Source organism: Gastrolobium bilobum, unplaced genomic scaffold (genome assembly GCF_033153095.1).
Source record: "Gastrolobium bilobum isolate Gb01-03AN ecotype WA unplaced genomic scaffold, APGP_CSIRO_Gbil_v1 utg11931, whole genome shotgun sequence".
In the NCBI taxonomy this organism is placed as follows: Eukaryota; Viridiplantae; Streptophyta; class Magnoliopsida; order Fabales; family Fabaceae; genus Gastrolobium; species Gastrolobium bilobum.
Window position 1 is genome coordinate 66279 of NW_026896271.1, and position 21728 is coordinate 88006.

At 33.5% G+C, this 21728-nt stretch overlaps 1 protein-coding gene across 3 annotated transcripts; it reads left to right on the plus strand.

Annotated features, from left to right (window-relative positions):
* The first annotated feature begins 15579 nt into the window (after positions 1–15579).
* LOC133298549 (cysteine-rich receptor-like protein kinase 44) lies at positions 15580–19617 on the plus strand. Of its 3 annotated transcripts, none has more exons than XM_061497860.1 (7): positions 15580–16373; positions 17086–17203; positions 17542–17666; positions 17779–17989; positions 18123–18360; positions 18604–18754; positions 18893–19617. In XM_061497860.1, exons 1-7 carry the CDS (start codon positions 15591–15593, stop codon positions 19241–19243), a joined length of 1977 nt encoding a protein of 658 aa, XP_061353844.1. In that variant the 5' UTR covers positions 15580–15590; the 3' UTR covers positions 19244–19617. The 3 variants fall into 3 exon arrangements, with proteins under 3 accessions (XP_061353844.1, XP_061353842.1, XP_061353843.1); XM_061497858.1 differs by having other exon boundaries at positions 15580–16359; positions 17081–17203; positions 17536–17666; XM_061497859.1 differs by having other exon boundaries at positions 15580–16359; positions 17081–17203.
* The last annotated feature ends 2111 nt before the right edge of the window (positions 19618–21728 follow it).

Sequence of the window (21728 nt, forward strand, 5' to 3'; positions counted from 1 at the left end):
TCATATCATATCAGTGGGTCGTGTTAAAAATTACCACAACTAACGGAGGTAGAGGACTGAAAAACAAATTTTCATATGTAAAATTTTTTAAGTTGACATGTGTAAAGTTAGGGGTGTGCAAAAAAACTGGTTCACTTGCCCTTCCCTTGATCCGACCTTGACTTGACCCATAAATACCTATATTTTTTGAACTGGTTTAAATACTGACCCACCCACTTTTATTTGGGTCATTTTCAGACCTGAATTGTTTTAATATTGACCCAAAACTTGACCCATACCCATTATGTGAAAAAAGAAAATCACAATTACATTAAAAGAAAAGTTTTAACGAAAAACAATTACTTCAAAAAATTTCGCAAAAATTTTTGACGAAAAATATTTTCCTCAAAATTTGTGACTAAAAATATTTCTGTAAATTTGACGGAATATTTTTTTGTCAATTTTTTTTATGAAATCTAAATTTCGTCAAAATATTTCACAAAAAAATATATTCATAAAAATTTTTGAAGAAACACATTTCCATCGAAATTTTTTGACAGAAAAAAATTTCACCAAAATTCTTTACAGATTTCAAATTTTGGCGAAAGTTTTCGACGGAAAAAATTTCGTTAAACTTTTTGACAAACAAAAATTTCGTCCAAATTTTTAGCGAAACACATTTCCATCGAAAATTTTCAACTAAATATTTTCGTCAAGTTTTTGATAAAAAATATTTCCATCAAAATTTTCAATTGAACACATTTCGGTAAAAAAAATTCGTAAAATTTTTTGACAAAAAATTTTGACGAAAAAAATATTTTATCAAAATTCTTTAGAGAATCTAAATTTTGTCGAAAGTTCGGATGAAACATTTTCCTCAAAACAATTTCTGTCGAAATTTTTGTCAGAACACGTTCCTATCAAAATTTAAAATGAAAAATATTTCGTCAAAATTTTTGACAGAATTCTTTTTTCGTTTAAAACATTTGATGGAAGAAATCATTTTCCTTAAACTTTTGACGGAAACTAAATTTCGATAGAAAATTTATTTTTGTAAAAATTTTCATTAGAGAAAAAATTTCGTCGCTTTTCGACAAAAAGTATTTCGACGAAAAAATAATTTTGTGACGAAATTTTCGTCGTTTGCAACGTAGAAATTTTGACGAAATTTTGTGAAAAAACCAAGTCAAAAACGGGTCAGGTCATATTTGACCCACTTCAGAAACTAAGTCAGACTCACTTCAAAAACCAAGTGAGGTCAGATTTAATCCGGTTCTGAACTAGTTCAACAAAATCCAAACCAAGTCAGACCTAACTTAGATCAAATTAAAGCGGGTCGAGTCAAAATACTTTACTTATAAAAACCAAGTTGGATCGAGTCAGACAAAAACCTGACCCGACCTGACCCATGCACACCCTTATGTAAAGTTGTATAAACTGGTCTTAGATAAGAGAAGGTTCTCTGGATCTCCAAGCCGTTGTTGAGTCTGCGTGATGCAGTGGTTGCTACTTGCTATGGCAGAGTGAGAGGATGGTATATTTACAAAAGACAATGGCCCAAAACAGAGTGTGAGGAAGACGAGTGTACGAGAGGAAAAATATCTAGCTGGTGGGTGAGTACTCCTTGACATCGCACCATATCCCCATAGTTAATTTTGGGAGGAAAATGCTTATAGAAATTTCACTAAAATTGCAAGAGCCCTCCCCGGACAATGTACACGTACATTTATTTTGTGCTAAAATTAAAATTTTATGTATTTTTCATTGGAAGCCACTTGATCATACTAACTCTAATATCATATTATACAACTAACTTTCCTTAAAAAAAAAAAGTTAAGGTGAAACTCATAAATAATTTTGTATATATAGCATACTTCTAAGAAATTTTTAGAAATAGAAGGGAAATTAATTTTTTAAATTAGTATTTGTCTTTATAAATGTCATAAAATTATGTTATTTCAGTCAAAATTACTGTATTTTTTTTTTGTAAATAAAATTACTGTATTTTATAGTGAAAGAAATAGAGATAATGATGGGAGAAAATAAGAGTTTTTTAATTTAAATATTAAATAATAAATATTTTTTCCTTAATTTTTTTTTTACATTTAAGTTTTTTTTTTTTTTTTTTTTCATATCTAAAGCATCGATCGGAAGTCTGAAACTTGACGGTCCCAGACAAGGACAACCATAATGGCTGCTGGTTCTCACATGTTCTCACATTCTCTTAATTACTTAGCATAAAAAAATCAGTATATTAAAAGAAAATATTTAATGTTGCTTTATTTAAAAATTTAAAATCATTAAAATATATTTAGAGAATATAAAACTACCATGCAATCTGTTCACTGGAAACAGCTTTCCTAGATCCATTTAGTCTGGAACAGCTGAACAACACATTGTTTTGAACTCCAGTGTTTATCTGCTTCATGACAAGAATTGCGATAAATTATATATTTGACTTAATGGTCAATTTTTTATATGGTGAACTTTTGAATCGTTCAAATAAACAATTCTTTTTTTTGGTAAGCATTTTTTTTTAATTTTGGGGCCATTTTCAGCGGAATGTTTTTATATAGATGATTTTTCAGTTTTGGTGATTTTTTTTTCACATATTCCTCGATGAAATTAAGGGTAAAATTAATTTTATGTTACATAAGATAATATATTTTATGTTGTAAAACAAAATTAAGACGGGTCCTACAAAAAAATAAAAAAGAAAAAAATCAAAATAAGATCCACCTTGATTTTGTTTCAGAACATAAGATGCATTCTCTTATACAATAAAAGATTAGTTTTACCCTGAAATTAATAATAAAAAAGAGAGTTAATGTTTCCACAATTTTCTGTTATACTTTTATCTGGTTTCCACGAAATTTTCGTAAAAGGGGGGAGGGGGTAGCGCCAAAATGCGCTTTTTGCTCCAAAGTGGCGCCTTTCGCGTTAATTTTCACGCGAAGTGCTTGAATATATATATATATATATATATATATATATATATATATATATATATATATTTACGTATATGTATATGTATAATAATAATGATAATAATAATTAAAAAAAATAAGTAATTAAATATTAAGACAAATGTATATAATATATAATATGTTAATAATAAAATAAATAGTACTAATAATAGATAAAAAAATAAAATTATGTATAAATATATTACAAAAACTAAATAAAACTTATTACGTAAACGTGGAGCAATCTGATAAACGTTTACGAGAATCTTTCTAGAAACGTATTACGTGGTTAGTTATTATCTGAATAGTAATGATTACTTAGTTACTAGTTACGTTCGAATCTAACGAAATGTAACCGTAAGCAAGTTTCTTTGTATATATATATACATCGCTGTGCATAAGAAGAAAGAGAGAACAACGAGAAGAAAGAAAAAAAGAAAGAGATCAGTGAGAAGTGAAAGAGAGAGAGAAAGAGAGATCAACAGAAAAAGAAAAGAAGGAAAGCGACGAGACAGAAGGTAATATTGAAAGGTTTAAAAACATTCTCTCGTATTCTTTTCAATCATTTTGGAAAAACGATGTTTAAGTTTAATACCTTTGTCATCTTACTGAACTCTTTTCTTTACATATTCTTCTGTTTAAGTTTATCCTTTGATTTTATTTTTTGCAGTATATTGGTTTCCTTTTAAATTTTATTTCTTTTCAACAACTGATTATCATGTTGACGAATTGTTTGGTACCAAATAATTATGAAGAGAATGTGTAAATTTAACTGATGAAAACTGTTATGAACTGAACCACAAAGTTTGGGTTTAAACGATTATAGGGTAAAAGACGTCTTATCGTGGTTTGAGCTCTTCCACAATAAATCTTTCATATGCAGAAGACCACAAAGTTGGAAAATTATTTAGCTTCAGTTAAATATTACACAATGTATTATTTATTATATTATTTCATTTTATTAAATTATCTGAGAGAATGGTATTTTCTGTTATTACGGCTAAAAATGGTTATAGTTAGAAACCTCAATATTACTGAGATTTATCTCACGTGTGTTTGTTTTTATGCTAACCTTTCCAGAAAATCATAATGCCTAATCTAAGCTTAGCAAGAGAAGGATGGTGTATCAATATTTACTCTTACGAGGACCGCATAGAGTTTTATATTGTAGTAGGAAATCAAGGAGATGCTTCAATATTCTATGCTGAGAGTGTGGAGACCTACACCTATAGACTAGATTAGGATAAAACTTTTGTATTGTATAATTATGTGATGACGGTATGTAAAATATAAACTGAAGTGATGTAATATTTAGTAAACTGTAGGACCTATGTAAAATAACTTCCTGTTGTACCTGACGTAACATTATCTATAAAATAATGTTGGTAGATGTTTATAAAATTTTCTTTACTGTTATTATCATCGATGTGTATTAATTAATAATATTAACTCCCTTACATCTTATTTCTCACTGACTATGCATAAAGTAAAAACATATATATAAAAAGAAATAATGTAATATTTCTTATAAACGTTTGAAGCAAGGGATGTTACATTTTGGACTTGAATAGTATTATTTACCGCTAAGTACTTTTCGTTCTACGTTTTTATTTGAACATTCTATTAGTTTATGGAATTTATTTTTCTCAAGTTGCATGAGACAAATTATTTCATGCAATACATAAAAAAGTGGATGAGACTCACTTTTTTATTTTTTCTTTCTTTTTTTAGTGGGTCCCACCCACTTTTTTGTGTGTTGCATGAGACAAATTGTGTCATGCAACATGAGAAAAATAAAACTCTTAGTTTATATTTTAGTTTTTATGCTTGCTGATATTTTTTGGTTGTAACTGTTTTCCCTTATTGTTATTTTGTAGTTTCAATTGTTGTTTTGTATTTTCGGTTAGTGGTGCTATGCGGCTTTGCGCACCTTTCTGTCAGGCTGCTGGTAGGGGTCCTAAATGAATCAGGGGCTTTTGGCTCGGCTCGTGAAGGCCTGAACTTACATGTCTAAAATTGGTTGTTGGAATCAGACTTGGATTTGTATAAAAGCTCGTTTAATAAAAAAGTCTCAGGCTCCAATTGAAAAGCTTGGCCTTAAAGCCTCTCAGATTGACCTAGTATATTAATTTTTATTTTTATTTTATAATTTTTATACTACTTTAGCCCTCTCCCTCTTCTCAATCCATTTCGTCCAATTTTATTGGTTAAACAGACTTTTTGAATGATTTTGTTCTATATTATACTGTTTGGATATATATTGAATTTATGAATATTTATAGAATTACTAGTGCGGTTGATTGTATATTCTGTTTGGATAAATTTTTGTTATCTTATTTTTTTTAAACAGACTGAACCAGTCTTTTATTATTTGTAAATAAGTCAGGCCCACATGTCGATAATTATATTTATAACAGGTAACAGGTTTGGTCAGACTGACATATTTAAATCCAGGCTTAACCTCTTAAGACCAAAGCTCGGTTCGGTTCGGCCCGTTAACACCCCTAGTTGTTGGTGCTGTTTTGCACCATTTTTTTTTAGGACTGTTTTGCACCATTCTATTCACCTCTGTATGCACTCTTTCTTTTTAGTAATGAGAAATATGAATTTCCAGTTTTATAGTTCCTTTCTTCTCTGGTTTCTGGTTTATCATAGTTAATACATTCTTATAAATAACGATATGGATACAACTTTTTGTAGCATGGATCTCTTTGAATTAATTATATCATCTGTTTAACCAAAAGAAAAAATTATATCATCTGTATAGGGGACATTGAGGAATAAAATGTAAAGTAGATATGGAAACTTGGCGTTGGATATTATTTTTCTACAAGGTCCACCTCAATTAATAAGAACACAACGTCTGAGGTCTTGAAATTCCAGGCTTCGTCCTGTACCACTTCGGTCTCAATCGACTGCAAATTTTCTAAAATATGGACTTTGTCAAATTTCAAACATTAGAATCAGGTTCCGTTGGTCAATGAAGCAAATACAACGTAATGTGCAGCGAAATTGTTCCTGTTTGACATGTGACATTTTTAGTTATGACGTGACATATTTCGCTATATTGTGTAGTGAATTATTTGCATACATATTTTGCTACATAGTGTAATAAAATATGTCATATTGTATTTTGATAAAATTTTCTGTTAATGTGGTAGTCTTATAATTTTTTTTACGAACAGTGACAAAATAATCACTGTTCCCGTAACGTGCCCGAGCCCCACGGTATGAATCTCTCCTTATTTTTTCTTGCGCATAAATGCGATGTGACTGTTTTGTTGGGCCTTTCTAAGAAATTCCATACTGTTTTGATGTCAAGTAATTAGGTAGTAGACTAGTAGTTGTTAGACCCAGACTTAACATTAGGTTTGGAATAGTCCGCATCTATGAACCTATATGGAGCTACGTGATATTAAGTGCGTCCACTTCTATTTTTGTTATTTGATGACATGTATGCCATAAAAAAAAACAAAACAAAAAAACAATCCATCACCAGCTCCTCCGTTGCGAACCAAAAACGCCTCCACAATGCCTCAGTTTTTATTTTTTGAAAAAACGTTCTATCCTTGTACCAAAAAAAAAAAAAAAAAAAAACATTGCTTACGCTTGGGAATGCTTATTGGCATGTTTGTAACTTCAGCGGTATAAAGAATTTTGGGATACACCATCTCAAAAGTTAGTTTAAAGATAAGAGTGTTCAAGGCCTTATAAACTCCACAGCGTAAAGAACTTTATGATACATCACCTCAAAAGTTAGCTCAAAGAGTGAGAGTGTCCAAGACCTTATAAATTCCACATTAGTTGCACATACAACCAATGTAGGACTATATATCTCAACACTATAGATTTTTTTACAGCTTGTAAACAACCACCCAAAAGCTTCAAATGTTGGCCAAAACTATATTAATAATTTTATATTTCTTTTAACACTTGGTCTTTTGGTCACTGACACGGAGGTTCTCATATTATGAAAAGAATTATTTTACTCAAAAGTTTAAGCTTTTGACTTTATATTTCCTTAACACAATTATTTCTTTTTCTTTAGTTTATAACTTGTAGGAGTGCTGATACTCTTTGCTCTTTTAAATACCTTTTGGACACGGGCTGCCAAAATATTTTGCTTGCTTAATTATTCGTGGGAATACTTTAGTAACTTAAAATTCTTTCTTATTTATAACATGCATGACTATCAAAAGCTCTCTAGTTTTAATATTTGACCATTATAGTTTGCGCTAGAGCTGTTTAAAAGCTTGTTTTCTGCGTTTGCAATTAGAGGCAAGACCTCAGTCATGCCTGCAACCTTGGATTGAGAAAGATGCTTCTAAATGCGTTGACCTCGGTTGATTTGGAAAATGTAAAACGTGCACGGCCTGTTGTCATGGATTTGGAAATTTAATAGCAAGGGGTCCATGGACCTGTACCAAAGCTGACATGGAATATATAAGCACTGCAACTAGAAATTTGTGTAGACATATTTTTTAAATTGGTCTCGAAGTAACTTTTAAATTAATAAATAACTTACACATTATATTATTAATGTAAAATAATTATTAAACATGTAGATTTATGTAACTATTTAATAAAAACAACTATTTATAAAAAAATTATTGACTTATCCTATCCAACTTGGCATGTATGTCCAAGAATTCCACTGCCACACGTAAAGATCACTGCGCAATACAGCATACTTATTTTATAATGTAAAGTTATGATTTTAAGAAAATGGGAATAGGATGGATGTTATTAAGCATAAAAGGATGGATGAAATAAGTATGATGAATGAGTTGTTTTTTTATTAATTTTAACCATGATGCAGTGAGAATATTGAAAATATCTTCGACTTTCACACAGTAATCACCAAGGAATGAATGGACGCCATTTCTTTTTGACAAGTCAACGAACAGCTAAGCATTCTCGTACGCCACGGAAAATGCTGGGAAAGAGGGGATGAAAAACCAACAAGCATATGGAAATGGAAGGTTTCTCTCGTCTCTTCAGATCTTTTCCCTCCGAATGATGACTAGCTATCCAGCACTCTTTAATCTTCCGTATTTTGCATGCCTTGAAGTCAACAATTATGTGTTGATTTTACTTTATTTGATATTAATTATCAATAAAATTAACAAAGAAATATAGTAGATTTAGGTTATCTCAGTAAAATTATCAATAATGATGAGTCATGCTTTGTATTTTTTTTTCTCATAACCAAACATTTTTTTAAAGAGAAATAATCATCTCATGTTGCTGGATATATATTATCTCATGTGATAAAAATAATCTTGTGGGGCTCATTCTGTTTATGTGCAAGAAAGGAGAAACATCTCTTGCTTAAACAACCCCATTTTTAAATAATACACAATGCTAGATGTAACGCCAATCGAATTTTATTACTTAACTACTAGAAACGTGTCATTGTTTGGCAAATTTTTTATCCAAATGTCACGCGAACAATACCTTTTATCAGACTGCCACACGACGTAATTCGCTATGACTAGTAGCGAATTACATTCGTCAATGATTTCGTGACACGTGGCCACATTGGGTACCAAATTCGCTACCACTAGTAGTGAATTTTGTCCAGTCAGCTTTTTTCTGCGAAAATGTGTCACGTGTCACGAAATCATTAGCGAACATAATTCACTATCAGTTGTAGCGAATTACGTCGCATGGCAGTCTGGTAAAAAATATTGTTCATGTGGCATTTGGATAAAAAAATTGCTAAATAATGGCACTTTGGTCGATGTTCCTAACTACCATCCCTGTGAAGGAGATTAGTCTCACAACTTAGCATACGGAGAGAATCCCTTTAAAAGAAAAAAAATAGAAAAGAAAAGAAAAGTAACACAAAACGATATGAGTCGGAAAAAAATCGTCAAAGACTTCTTGTCAGGGTGGTATACCGGTATTAAATCTAAGGGAAATCTTCTTCTTATGTTGCTGTAATTTTCTTTTATGTCACACATTATAATTATGTACTTCGGAGAATATATAGTTATAATATTAAAGTTATTTTTTCTCTCACTATTCAAAAGTTGGTTGTTAACATGAAGGCAGAGAAAAAAAAATTCCGGAGATATTCCAATCGATTTATCGCTTCGCGACTAATTTGATTCGGGACGAGTCCCAAGATTAAGATTTTAAAACCTTCACAAAGATGGTACTGGAGAGAATCAAACAAAATTTTCTTATTATAACTATGTACTCCATGGAGTATGTAGAATAACAAGAGACGAAAGGAACATTAAAATAAATCTGTGTATTGAATTGAATTAAGAGGGTACAATATATAAAGAAACACTAATGGGCTTAGACCAGACCTAACCTAAATCCTAATTAAATAAGAAAATAGATCTTTACAAATAATAAAGATATTCTTTCAAACACTCCCTCTCAAGCTAGAGCATATAGATCATAAGCAACAAGCTTGAACAAGAAAGACTAAGAAACATCTCATCCTGAATGAGGAACCAAAATCAAGCAGTGTGCTAAAATGAACATGGATGGAGCGACACTTCATCTTGGGAAAAAAGAAGACTAAAACGAAGCTTCACAGAATATAAGCCGGAGAAATTGACAGCAAATTAACTGGAATTACCATCAGTTTGAAGAGCTGGTAAAGAGACGATGCTGGAATGGATATCAACAAAGGAAGAAAAAGACATCAGCCAAGGAAGGCTTGGGAAAAAGACAATCCTGCAACTAGGATACGAGCCGATGGAGCCACTATAACTGCAATAATCCGCGGACCAAGCAACAACAGAGATAAATGCTTCCCCTAAACAGGAGGCCAAAATAAAGCCAAATAATGATAAAAATAAATCAAATACAAGCTAAATCAAACTTGAATAACACCACAAACATATGTAGGAGTAAAATAAAATTGGCCAAATACAAGCCACAAAAGAAAATCAAAATAAAAACAATAAATCTCTGAAGAAGAAGAAGAAAACACAACCGGAAGTAAAGATGATGCGGCTAGAGGAAAGAGACGTAGCTAGAGGAGACACGACTAGGAAAGAATGTACGGCCAAAAAATGAAGAGATACAACTGGAATAGGAGGATCTGGACGTCACCAATAACGAGGTCAAAACCCCAAAACAAGACCAAATCCAGAACCGTATCGAAGAGAGAAGAACAATTGGACTAGTTGCTGTCAGAGATAATGTTCCAAGGCCAAAAAGACAACAAAAATAAGAACATGATCAGATGAATAGACGCGAACACAAAACACTGCTTGAAGAAGCACACATGATCAATGGCACCTGTGAATAAGTCTGAAACGGAAGCACACACAATTAATAGCCCACGCGAATTGACTTGGAACAATGAAGATGGAGGCGACTGCATTGGTTTGAAGTGCGGTACAAGAGGAAAACAGATTGGGATAAGATCTGGAAGAAAAAAAATGCCCGGAACCATAACACAGGCAGAGATGGCACTGCAGATGACAAATAACGGCAGCGCCACAGAAGACAGAGATACGCTATGCGACGAACTACATATTTCTTAACAGTCTCAGATCAACCAACCAAGACTAGATCTAGTACCGGAACGGGGAGACGAGTGCAATAATGAAGACGGCGGCCGAAAAAGAGGTCTTACGTGTCGTCAAGCGTTGAGGGAAGATGTTGCTTTGCAGAAAAATGCGTGGCTCCTTGCCGGCGCGTGAGAGCGCATGCGGCGGTTGTTGGAGGTGCAGCTTGAACGACGATAAGTGTACGGGGTGGTGGTTGGCAGCCGAAAAGTCTTTGGACAAAATTCTGGTGGTGGATTGTGGCGGTGACTGGATGAATAGGGACGACGAGAACTGCTGTTGTGCAGAGGAAGAGATGGTTCTGGCCGGTCCTAGATGTTTATGGTGGTTGGATCTTCGATGGAAGACAGGAACGGGAAGAAGAAACTAAGAGAAGCATAGAGAGAAAGGGAACATATGGGAAAACCAATTCCTCACGGTGGGTGATATGTCTCTACTACCATATTAAAATTATAGGAAAAAAAAAAGGCGGACAATGATTCCTCTAGTTAGGCTCTAAGTACCATGTAGAATAACAAGAGACGAACGGAACATTAAAATAATTATGTGCATTGAATTGATTCAGGAGAGTACAATATATAAAGAAACACTAATAGGCTTAATCCAGACCTAACATAAATCCTAATTAAATAAGAAAATAGATATTTACAAATAATAAAGATATTCTAAAGATAATTTTTCCAACAGAGTACATAATTGTAATGGATGACATAAGAAGATTTTTTTGCAACAACACGAGAGAAAAAGGACTCTAAATCTAAAGATTCCTTGATTTCAAAATTTAATTTTACTCACATTTCTAATCAAAGCATGCACAAAAATATATCAATAGATAAAATTTTGGGCAAAAAACTTGAAATATTACTATTTAAATAAAAAATTAAGAAAACCTAATATTTTGAAACTAATTTAAAGATCTATTGTACTCAGTCGTGTCCAAATAAGGCGTCAATGCCTCATGAAACACACCTAAATTAGGCGTGAGTTGTCTTGCCCATATTAGGTGTTCTTGTGTCTTATTTAGGCAAGAGCAATCACGGTTGCTGGAATGGGAGTTATTGGAACTGTTGTAATCAAGTAATAGACATAGTGAGGTCGGAGATGATGAAGTTATTGTGAAAGAGATGAAGAGACAGTAAAGTAACAAAGTTCTTATGAAAAATATGAAGAGATGATGAAGTAACACTATTGAGAAAATATGGAAGCGGGAAAATTTAAAGGCTTATATGATTATACTTTATACTTTTTTTTTGTATATAAATTATACTTTATACTTTATTTTTCCTCTGAACTGAAAAGTCAATTTTCATTTAACCAAAGTTTAAATAGCTAAGGAAGAATTGGTATATTGGGAATAACAAAGATTAAAAATGCCTCGGAGATACATGAAATTTGAAAATATGAAAAGCCACGTACGCACTACTGAAAAGTCATTATTTTCGACGGAATTTTTCGACGGAAAAAAATTCTGTGACAATTACTGACAGAATTTTCAACAGAATTCGTTTATCGTTGAATTTTTTTGACGGAAAACAGATTTCGTCAAAAACTTTCGACGGAAAATTGATTCCGTCGAAACTTTTTCCACGGAAAATGGATTCCGTCAAAGATATTAGACGGAAAATGAATTCCGTCGAAAATGGATTAATAAAATAATTTGGAAAAGAAATTTTTTTGTGAAGGTTTTCGACGAAAAATGCAATCCGTCGAAGATTTTTGACGGAAAAAGAATTCCGTCGAAAATGGTTGAATAAACTAAATGAAAAAGAAATTGATTTTGTGAAGATTTACGACGGAAAATGAATTCCGTCGAAGATTTTTGACGGAAAAAGAATTCCGTCAAAAACGGATGAATAAAATAAATGGAAAAAAAATTGATTTTGTGAGGGTTTTCGACGGAAAAAGAATTCCGTCGAAAACGGATGAATAAAATAAATGGAAAAGAAATTGATTTTGTGAAGGTTTTCGACGGAAAATGGATTCCGTCGAAGATTTTTGACGGAAAAAGAATTCCGTCGAAAACGGATGAATAAAATAAATGGAAAAGAAATTGATTTTGTGAGGGTTTTCGACGGAAAATGAATTCCGTCGAAAACGGATGAATAAAATAAATGGAAAAGAAATTGATTTTGTGAAGGTTTTCGACGGAAAATTGATTCCGTCGAAGATTTTTGACGGAAAAAGAATTCTGTCGAAAATGGATGAATATAATAAATGGAAAAGAAATTGATTTTGTGAGGGTTTTCGACGGAAAACGAATTCCGTCGAAAACGGATGAATTCCGTCGAAAACGGATGAATAAAATAAATGGAAAAGAAATTGATTTTGGGAAGGTTTTCGATGGAAAATGGATTCCGTCGAAGATTTTGAACGGAAAACGAATTCCGTCGAAAACGGATGAATAAAATAAATGGAAAAGAAATTGATTTTGTGAAGGTTTTCGACGGAAAACGAATTCCGTCGAAGATTTTTGACGGAAAACGAATTTCGTCGAAAACGGATGAAAAAAATAAATGGAAAAGAAATTGATTTTGTGAGGGTTTTCGACGGAAAACGAATTCCGTCGAAAACGGATGAATAAAATAAATGGAAAAGAAATTGATTTTGTGAAGGTTTTCGACGGAAAATGAATTCCGTCGAAGATTTTTGACGGAAAACGAATTCCGTCGAAAACGGATGAATAAAATAAATGGAAAAGAAATTGATTGTGTGAGGGTTTACGACGGAAAACGAATTCCGTCGAAAACGGATGAATAAAATAAATGGAAAAGAAATTGATTTTGTGAGGGTTTTCGACGGAAAACGAATTCCGTCGAAAACGGATGAATAAACTAAATGGAAAAGAAATTGATTTTGTGAAGGTTTTCGATTTTATCTTTGATTCTTTACATTGTAAATCTATATATATATATATATATATATATATATATATATATATATATATATATATATATATTACAAATGAATTATTGTTGGCCTCTTTTCCTTCTTTTTTCCCCTCTGTTTCTTATGTTCATTTTTGGTTGTATTTAAATGCATGTTGGGGAATATCAGAGTACTTGATAAATTTTGTTTTTGTAACCACAAGCTTATATCTACAATTTTTATCTGTAGACCATTGATATGACATTTGCAGCAGTAAATTGTTAACTTGAAGAAGCCATTGGAAAATATGAGTAAGTATTTTTGGTTGGTTGTATAACTTCGGATTATATATTATGTTAGATTTGTTGTGCTTTTCCAATTATTTGTGTTTTAATATTTTACATGCCTACAACAGGTACAGTTGCACAACAAGAGGAAAGGGCTGCACAACAATAGAAGAGGGCTCCACAACAACAGAAAAGGGCTGCAAAACATGATTTTTGTATCTTGTTTGGATGTATATGACATGGACATAGACTTTTTTCATTAATATATAACAGAGACTTTTGTACACATAATTATATTAAGATCAATATGAATTTGATATATTATTTACTTTCTTTATATTTGTTAATCAGGTGCAAAAGATAAGTAGGTATTAATTTTGTACAGCAAAATTAAAATAAAATTTGACAAAAAAACAATTTTGTTGAAAATTAAGGCAATAGTTTTTGATAGAATTTAATTCATTTTTTGTAAAAAATGATTACAAAATTTTTTGACGGAATTTTATTCATTTCCTGTCAAAAAATTTCAACGGAATTTGTTTTTCGTCGAAAACTAATACAAGATTTTTCGACGGAATTTCATTGATTTTCTGTCAAAACTTTTTGACGGAATCAGTTTTCCGTCAAAAACCATTACAACAATTTTCGGCGGAATTTCTTTGATTTTTCGTCGAAAAATTTTGACGGAATCAGTTGTCCCTCGTAAACCATTACAACAATTTTCGACGGAATTTCATTCATTTTTCGTCGAAAATTTTTGACGGAATTTATTTTCCGTCACAAATTGAGACAAGATTTTTTGACGGAAATTCATTCATTTTCCGTCGAAAATTTTCGACGGAATTATTTTTCCGTTGAAACTTCCCACAGAAATTATTCCGTCGAAATTTTTCGACGGAATCTGTAATTCTGTCGAAAAAAGTGTTACCCACGAAGATATATTCGACGGCTTCATTTCCGTCGAAAATTCCGTCGAAAACAATATTTTCGACGGAATTTTAACTATTTTTGACAAAATTTTTCCGTCGAAAAAAAAACAGTTTCTAGTAGTGACGCCTATCAAAAATAAAAAGTTCAAGAGTAAAGTGTTGAGAAACCATATTACTTGAAATGATAAAATAAATAGTAAAGCCTCTTTTGAGTCCCTAATAAAAAAATATAATTCTTATTTTAGTTTCTTATAAAAAAATATTAGTCTCTTGGTTCCTATAAAATTTAAAGTAAATTTATTTTAGTTATTTTGAGAGACTAATGTAAATTTTTTTTGAATTTATAAAAATTACGATTTCAACTAAATATGTTCACTTTCAATTTCTTAAGGACTTTGAAATTAAATTTTTTTTTATAAGAAACTAAAATAGAGATCATATTTTCTTTTAAGAATTCAAAATGATCTTTGTTCTAAAATAAAAAGTGGGTTTCAATTAATTGCTTTGTCGGCTTAGAATATTAAAAATAATTAGTTGAACGGTCATATCACACTTTGATTCTTTGCTCCTTTTCATCATAGACGAGTTTCCAAAAGTAACTATTGAAGTGAAGAGGGATATGGATGCTAGCTTATGATATCATTGTATAAAATCCAATATATGGATGGCCGCCTCAATTGAATACTGCCTGTTTATATTTATTTTTTTTGGGTACATTGCCAGGAGATATCCCCATTCAACAGTAAGTGCACTAAGTTTCGCAACCGGAAAAAAGAATAGACTACCAAAGATTTTCCAAGAAACTGCCAACTGAGCTACCTTTCGGGGTTATATTTTATTTAGTATGTGAGCGGACTAATCGTGTTAGCTGGGGTCTATATCAATAAGTTCACAGATTGAAAAATCAACAGATGGGTTGAATTTAAAGTGACAGCAACACCCTCTTCTGTACTGAAGCTCTTTCATAAGTAAAGCTTCAATCTTCGGTTCGTTAATCTGATCAGAGTGAGAGGACAATTAATCATAATGGCAACAGTTTCTTGCAGGTTGTTTTCCTTTCTTTGTTGTCTCCTTTTCATGATCATATCTCAAACCAGCGCCCAGTCAAGTCCTCTATCTCGCATCTGCGTCAATGAGAAAGGCAACTACACAGCCAATAGCACATATCAGACCAACCTCAACACCCTTTTACCCAATCTCACTTCCAACACAGAAATCGACTATGGTTTCTACAATTTCTCATATGGCCAAAACATTGACAAAGTAAACGCCATTGGACTGTGCAGAGGAGATGTTAAACCAGATGCATGCCGCAGTTGCCTCAACGATTCCAGAGTCAGTCTCACACAGCTTTGTCCGAACCAGAAAGAGGCATATGTGTGGTTTGACAAGTGCATGTTGCGCTACTCGAACCGCTCAATATTTGGCGTCGTGGAAACTTTACTTCCTTTAGATTATATGTGGGACTTAAACAATGCAACGGATGTGGATCAGTTCAATCAAGTGCTGTTTAACTTGATGAGGAATCTAAAAGGCGCAGCTGCATCAGGTGACTCTCGTCGTAAGTATGCTGCGGATAATGCAACTGTTTCAACTTTTCAAACCATATATGGTCTTGTGCAGTGCACGCCTGATTTGTCATGGGAAGCCTGCAATGGCTGCTTGGATGGGGCTATCTCGGAAATCCCAAAGTGTTGCAATGCTAGAAGTGGTGTTAGAGTTATTGCACCCAGTTGTAATATTAGATACGAAACCTATGGCTTTTACGATCCCACACCTTCACCGTCCTCACAAGGTAATTGTCATGTTGTGCTTAGTTGCTGAATACGGGAGTTGAATGAACTAAGTTATCATTGATAAGTGAAACTGTAAAGCAACCATTTTCAAGCGGTGTTAATAGTTTTACAGGGTCGACAATACATAGCTCGATCTAGCTATCCTGAGGAACTCGTGACTATTTCTTCTCAAGGCTCAAATACTCTATAAATTAATTATTTTAATCCAAAAGTTTAAATTATTAGCTCAACAACACATTATAGATTTCAATAATCTGAAGGTAGGGATGTTGAAACCGAACAGAATTTTTAGAAAAATTGAACCGAATTGATTTAAATGGTTCGATTCAGTTGAAAACTGTTCAGGTCGATCTTATTTGAAGGATGAGACTAATCTTCTACTCGAAGAGGAAGACACGTCCTCTCTGCTCTCAAAGATTTTTCAAAAATTTGTTTAATGCAGGATTTGAATCACTGACTCAAGCAAACCTGGGAGCTCAGTTGCTAAGCGAGTTACCTTGGGGTGTTGATTTTATATTATATTTTTATAACCGAAAGGATACTATACATTTACATGGAGCACGTCTTTCATTGGGAATGGTACAATTGATTATTGTCCCTGTGCCGTTGGCTATAGTGCGTTTTCGTTTATGCCGGCGTAGTGATCTCTTATATGTTTTTAGCTGTTGAAATTACTGATATTTTCCTAATATTAATACATGAACCGTCCGTTTTGTGCAGGAAAGAGCAACACATCACGAACTGCCATCGTCATAGCTGTGCCGGTTGTTGGTGTTGTTGTTTTGGTCCTAAGTTTTATCTGCATCTATTTAAGAATGAGGAAGCCAAGGAAATATTTTGAAAGTAAGTCTGAAACTCTCTCTACGCATGGATTTACCGTCACTTATTATAAACAGTAGTGTCGAGTGTACTATTCATCATAACATTAGTGTTACAGGATAAGGATTCCTTCTATTAAATAATGCAAGATACGTTAATTTATTTCTCAGAAAAAAAAATATATAATGGTTCAAAGTATGCATTACTCAACCACTCCTAGGAATATGGAAGGAGAACAGGGGGAATCAAAAATAATTTATTTCCGGTTTCACATTAAAAAATTATATCACTTTTCCTATTTCGGCTGCACTTATCGCTTGAAAAACTCACTTGTTTAACTCGTTCCCCACGTGAAGCTGAAGTTAATGATGATGAAATTATAACCAATGAGTCATTGCAATTCAACTTTGATACCATACGAGTTGCTACAAACGACTTCTCAGATTCTAACAAACTTGGACAAGGTGGATTTGGAGCTGTTTACAGGGTAAGATAATACCAATTCATTCTGATAAATACCACCTGTTCATCAAAACATGGTATACCGAGATACTTGGCATATAAATGATTTATTGTACCTGACTGTGATATATTTTCAGGGTAGGTTCTCTAATGGACAAGTGATTGCTGTCAAAAGGTTGTCAAGAGATTCCGGCCAAGGAGATACGGAATTTAAGAATGAAGTGCTTTTATTGGCAAAGCTTCAGCACCGAAATTTAGTTAGACTACTTGGTTACTGTCTGGAAGGAAGAGAAAGGCTACTTACCTATGAATTTGTTCCAAATAAAAGCCTTGATTACTTCATATTTGGTAGGTTTGAATGCCTGCATAATTACAACTAGACTATTACACTTAGTTCAATTCTAGTTCAAGACAAATATTACAAAGACTAAATCCTAATTAATATAGCTTTAAAATTCATATGGCTTGGGTAAATATGTAGATCCAACCAAGAAAGCACAATTGAATTGGGAAAGGCGCTACAAAATCATTGTAGGCATTGCTCGAGGTCTTCTTTACCTTCATCAAGATTCACAACTACGCATTATACATCGAGATCTCAAAGCTAGCAACATTCTCTTAGATGAAGAGATGAATCCTAAGATATCAGATTTTGGCTTGGCAAGACTGTTTGTTGTGGATCAAACAGGAGGAAGTACAAGTAGAATCGTTGGAACTTAGTAAGTATTATTACAATATGCTAGAGCATATTAATTGTTATAAAAGTTTTAACATTTTAGTCATTCATATATTGATATGTTATTAAAAGATTTTGACATTTTAAAAAGATATTGTAAGAGTCAAGCACCATGATAGCAAATCAAAATTAAAGCTTCGTTAGTAACATCATTGGCCTTGCCAACTGAAACAGAGTGAAAAAACTCATGGCATTTATGACTAATTTTGTCCATATTGTTATGTAGTGGATATATGGCACCAGAGTATGCAATGCATGGACAATTTTCAGTGAAATCAGATGTTTTTAGTTTTGGTGTACTGACTCTTGAGATTGTTAGTGGCCAGAAAAATAGCAGCCTTCACAACGGGGAGAGGGTAGAGGATCTACTGAGCTTTGTAAGCATTCCTTTTCTCACTATTATATATCTTCCATGCCATTAAAAGTATGGTTTAGAAAATAACGTGCTCCTAAATATTAATGTAGAAATGGAATCCGTTACCTAATGGTATGTGCAATTGATAAAATTCTTGCAGGCATGGAGAAACTGGAGGGAGGGGACCGCTACAAATATTGTAGATCCATCATTAAACAACAGTTCGGAAAATGAGATGATGAGATGCATCCACATTGGTTTACTCTGTGTTCAAGAAAATTTAGCTAACAGACCAACCATGGCTGCTGTTACACTCATACTTAATAGCTATTATCAGACTCTCCCGGTACCTTCCGAACCTGCATTTTATATGGACAGTAGAACTGGAAGCCTTCCACACGTGCAATCTTGGGAGTATAATTCAAGGGCAACAATATCAACTGAATCTGCAAATGAATCAGCTCAAGAATTGGTTAATGAGGCTTCAATTACTGAGCTAGACCCTCGATAGATTTTGGTCACTGTGGTGAGATTTATATGCTTTTTCGATTCAAGTAAACAACATAAATCTTTATATTTTTATTTCTAGTATTTGAGAATTGTGATATATTCTACAGAGCTTGGGGGCATGAGTGCAGTAGTGTATATAAGTGTATGAGGTCCATTCCAACAAAACACCAAGAAAGTAATAGTCGGCATGCCCTCAGCCACATTGGTCTCAATTAGGGGTGATAATAAGGCGAGGGGGCCGTCAGGGGCCTTGGGCCTGGCCTCCATCGGCCTGGCCTGCATTTATAAGTTGTTGGGCTTAGATCTGTACTCATGTAAAAGTCCAATTAGTTAAAAGGCTTCAGGTTGTATATGAAAAGCCCGGCCTTAAAGCCTTCCGGCCGTTTCCGTTAATCTTTATTTTTTATATTAATTATTCAAAAGTTCTTCTCTTTCTCCTAACCCAGCAAACGCAGACCCAACATATTTGTCTCCATTCCGACCCTTCCTTGTTCGAGGCACTTTTCCTCAATGACCATGATTTGTGGTGATTGATGGCAGTGTTAACATTTTAAGGAACCCAAAAATGATAAGAAATTTGGCGTTTAATTGATTATGTCGTCTCTTTGTACTCTTGAATTATATTATGGTCGGTTAGGAAATTTGCCTTTAAATTAAAGAATGGTTTTGATCTCTCTTGCTACCATGTCTCTCGATTGCTCTGAAGCGGGGTGGTCCGCGTGGAGATGGGTTGTTGGCAACTTGCTGCCATGTCGTTTCTTTGTACTTGCAGTTGCAACAGTGGCGTGGACGGCGAACTGGTGTGGTGGCTGCAGAGCGAAGTGGTGGTGATGATTCCGGAGACGGAGGCACGGTCACCGGGGAAAAGCGACCGGATCTATGAAGATGAACATTTCACCATGGAATATGAAGATGAACATTCCGATTTCGGGCGATGTAGAAAGATTAAAAATGACAAAAAAAAAACCTAGAATTTGGACCAAAATGCTAGAAGGAAGAGCAAAGACAAAGTAAAGCAAAGACAAAGTAAAGATGGGGTTTTGTAAATAAACTAGACCAGAGAAGGCTAGTCTGATACGTTTAAATACAGGCTTGACTCGTTAATATTAAAGTTCGGCTCGGCTCGACCCGTTAACACCCCTAGTCTCAATTATATTTACCAAATTATTTTTACTTCTTTTTAAAGATCAATTTTGATTCTTAAAATTGTTAATTATTTAAGATGCGTTTTATTTTTATTTTTTCTATTTTCATTTAATATGTATTATTCAGATTTATAAAAATATTATTTCCTTTTTTTATTTTTAAAGGTTTATTAAAAAATGTTAAAAACGGGTCTTTTACACTCTTCTTTTAAATTTTTTTAATTATTGAATAAGATTTCATATAAATTCTTTTTTTTTTTTTGGTAAATAAGAAGGGATTAAAAACCCCAAGAAGCAAAAGAGATCAGTTTACAAATACCCTACGATAATTGCAAACAAAAGAAAAATCAGCCAAATACAAAGGCAGAATCCCACTCGGAGGGGAGTGAAAAACACTAAAAGTACTCTCTGATGGATGATCCAATGGATATTTAGAGTGCCAATCTACACATCCATTACTTTCTCTATAAACATGCACTAGCTGAACATCCCAATCTCTTTGTAACCATGCTCGAATGTGAGTCACCAATCGGGACTCTCGAGCTGCTCCTCCATTTTTGGTGAGCAAAGTGATCACTGAAATAGCATCACTTTCTAATAAGCAGCGCCTCCAGCCACCTCTCCAAGCCATTTCAAGACCTTTAAGAACACCCCAAAGCTCAGCTACAAAAGCTGAGCACTTACCAATATGATAAGCAAAGCCGTTAATCCATGTACCAGTCTCTTCCCTTAAGATTCCCCCACAAGCCGCTTCACCCCCAGGAAATCTAGCTGCTCCATCTATGTTGATTTTAATCCAACCAGCCTCCGGAGGATACCAGCCCACAGGAAGAAAAACTGATCTTCTATTAATCCTACCATTATTACACATCAGCCAAGCATTTGAAATTTCATGAACCTGCTGATAGATCGTTTGGCTTTTATAAGCCAACCAATTAGCTTCTTCACCATGGACCACTTCATTTCTCCACCTCCAAGCCAAGCTACTGTGACAGCAAAAACAATGGGCCATTGCTCATTAGAGCGCAGCAAGTCTACATTCTTCAAATTCAGGTTGATCCAGCAAGCCAAATCTGCATTAAAAAACAAATCATACAAAACAGGGTTAAGTAACTCCATCCACAACCTTTTCATTTTAATACAGTCCCTAGTCATGTGCAGTACGGTCTCTTCTTCCAGCTGACAAAGGGGACAGCTTGGATCAGACATATCCAACTTGGCAAGCAAACTGCGAATTGGCATCCTATTATGGCCAATTTTCCAAAGAAGAACACTGAACCTTCTAGGAATCTTGAGCTTCCAAATAGCCGACCAGTCACCATTTGCATTAACCTCCTCACC

Excerpts from the sequence above, each read along its gene's own strand:
- LOC133298549 (XM_061497860.1), top strand. The coding sequence starts at position 15,591 with ATGGCAACAGTTTCTTGCAGGTTGTTTTCCTTTCTTTGTTGTCTCCTT. Across the intron at positions 16,374-17,085 it reads CACAAGGTAATTGTCATGTT|AGCAACACATCACGAACTGC; the intron begins GTGCTTAGTTGC and ends TGTGCAGGAAAG. Across the intron at positions 18,361-18,603 it reads AGTAGAATCGTTGGAACTTA|TGGATATATGGCACCAGAGT; the intron begins GTAAGTATTATT and ends ATTGTTATGTAG.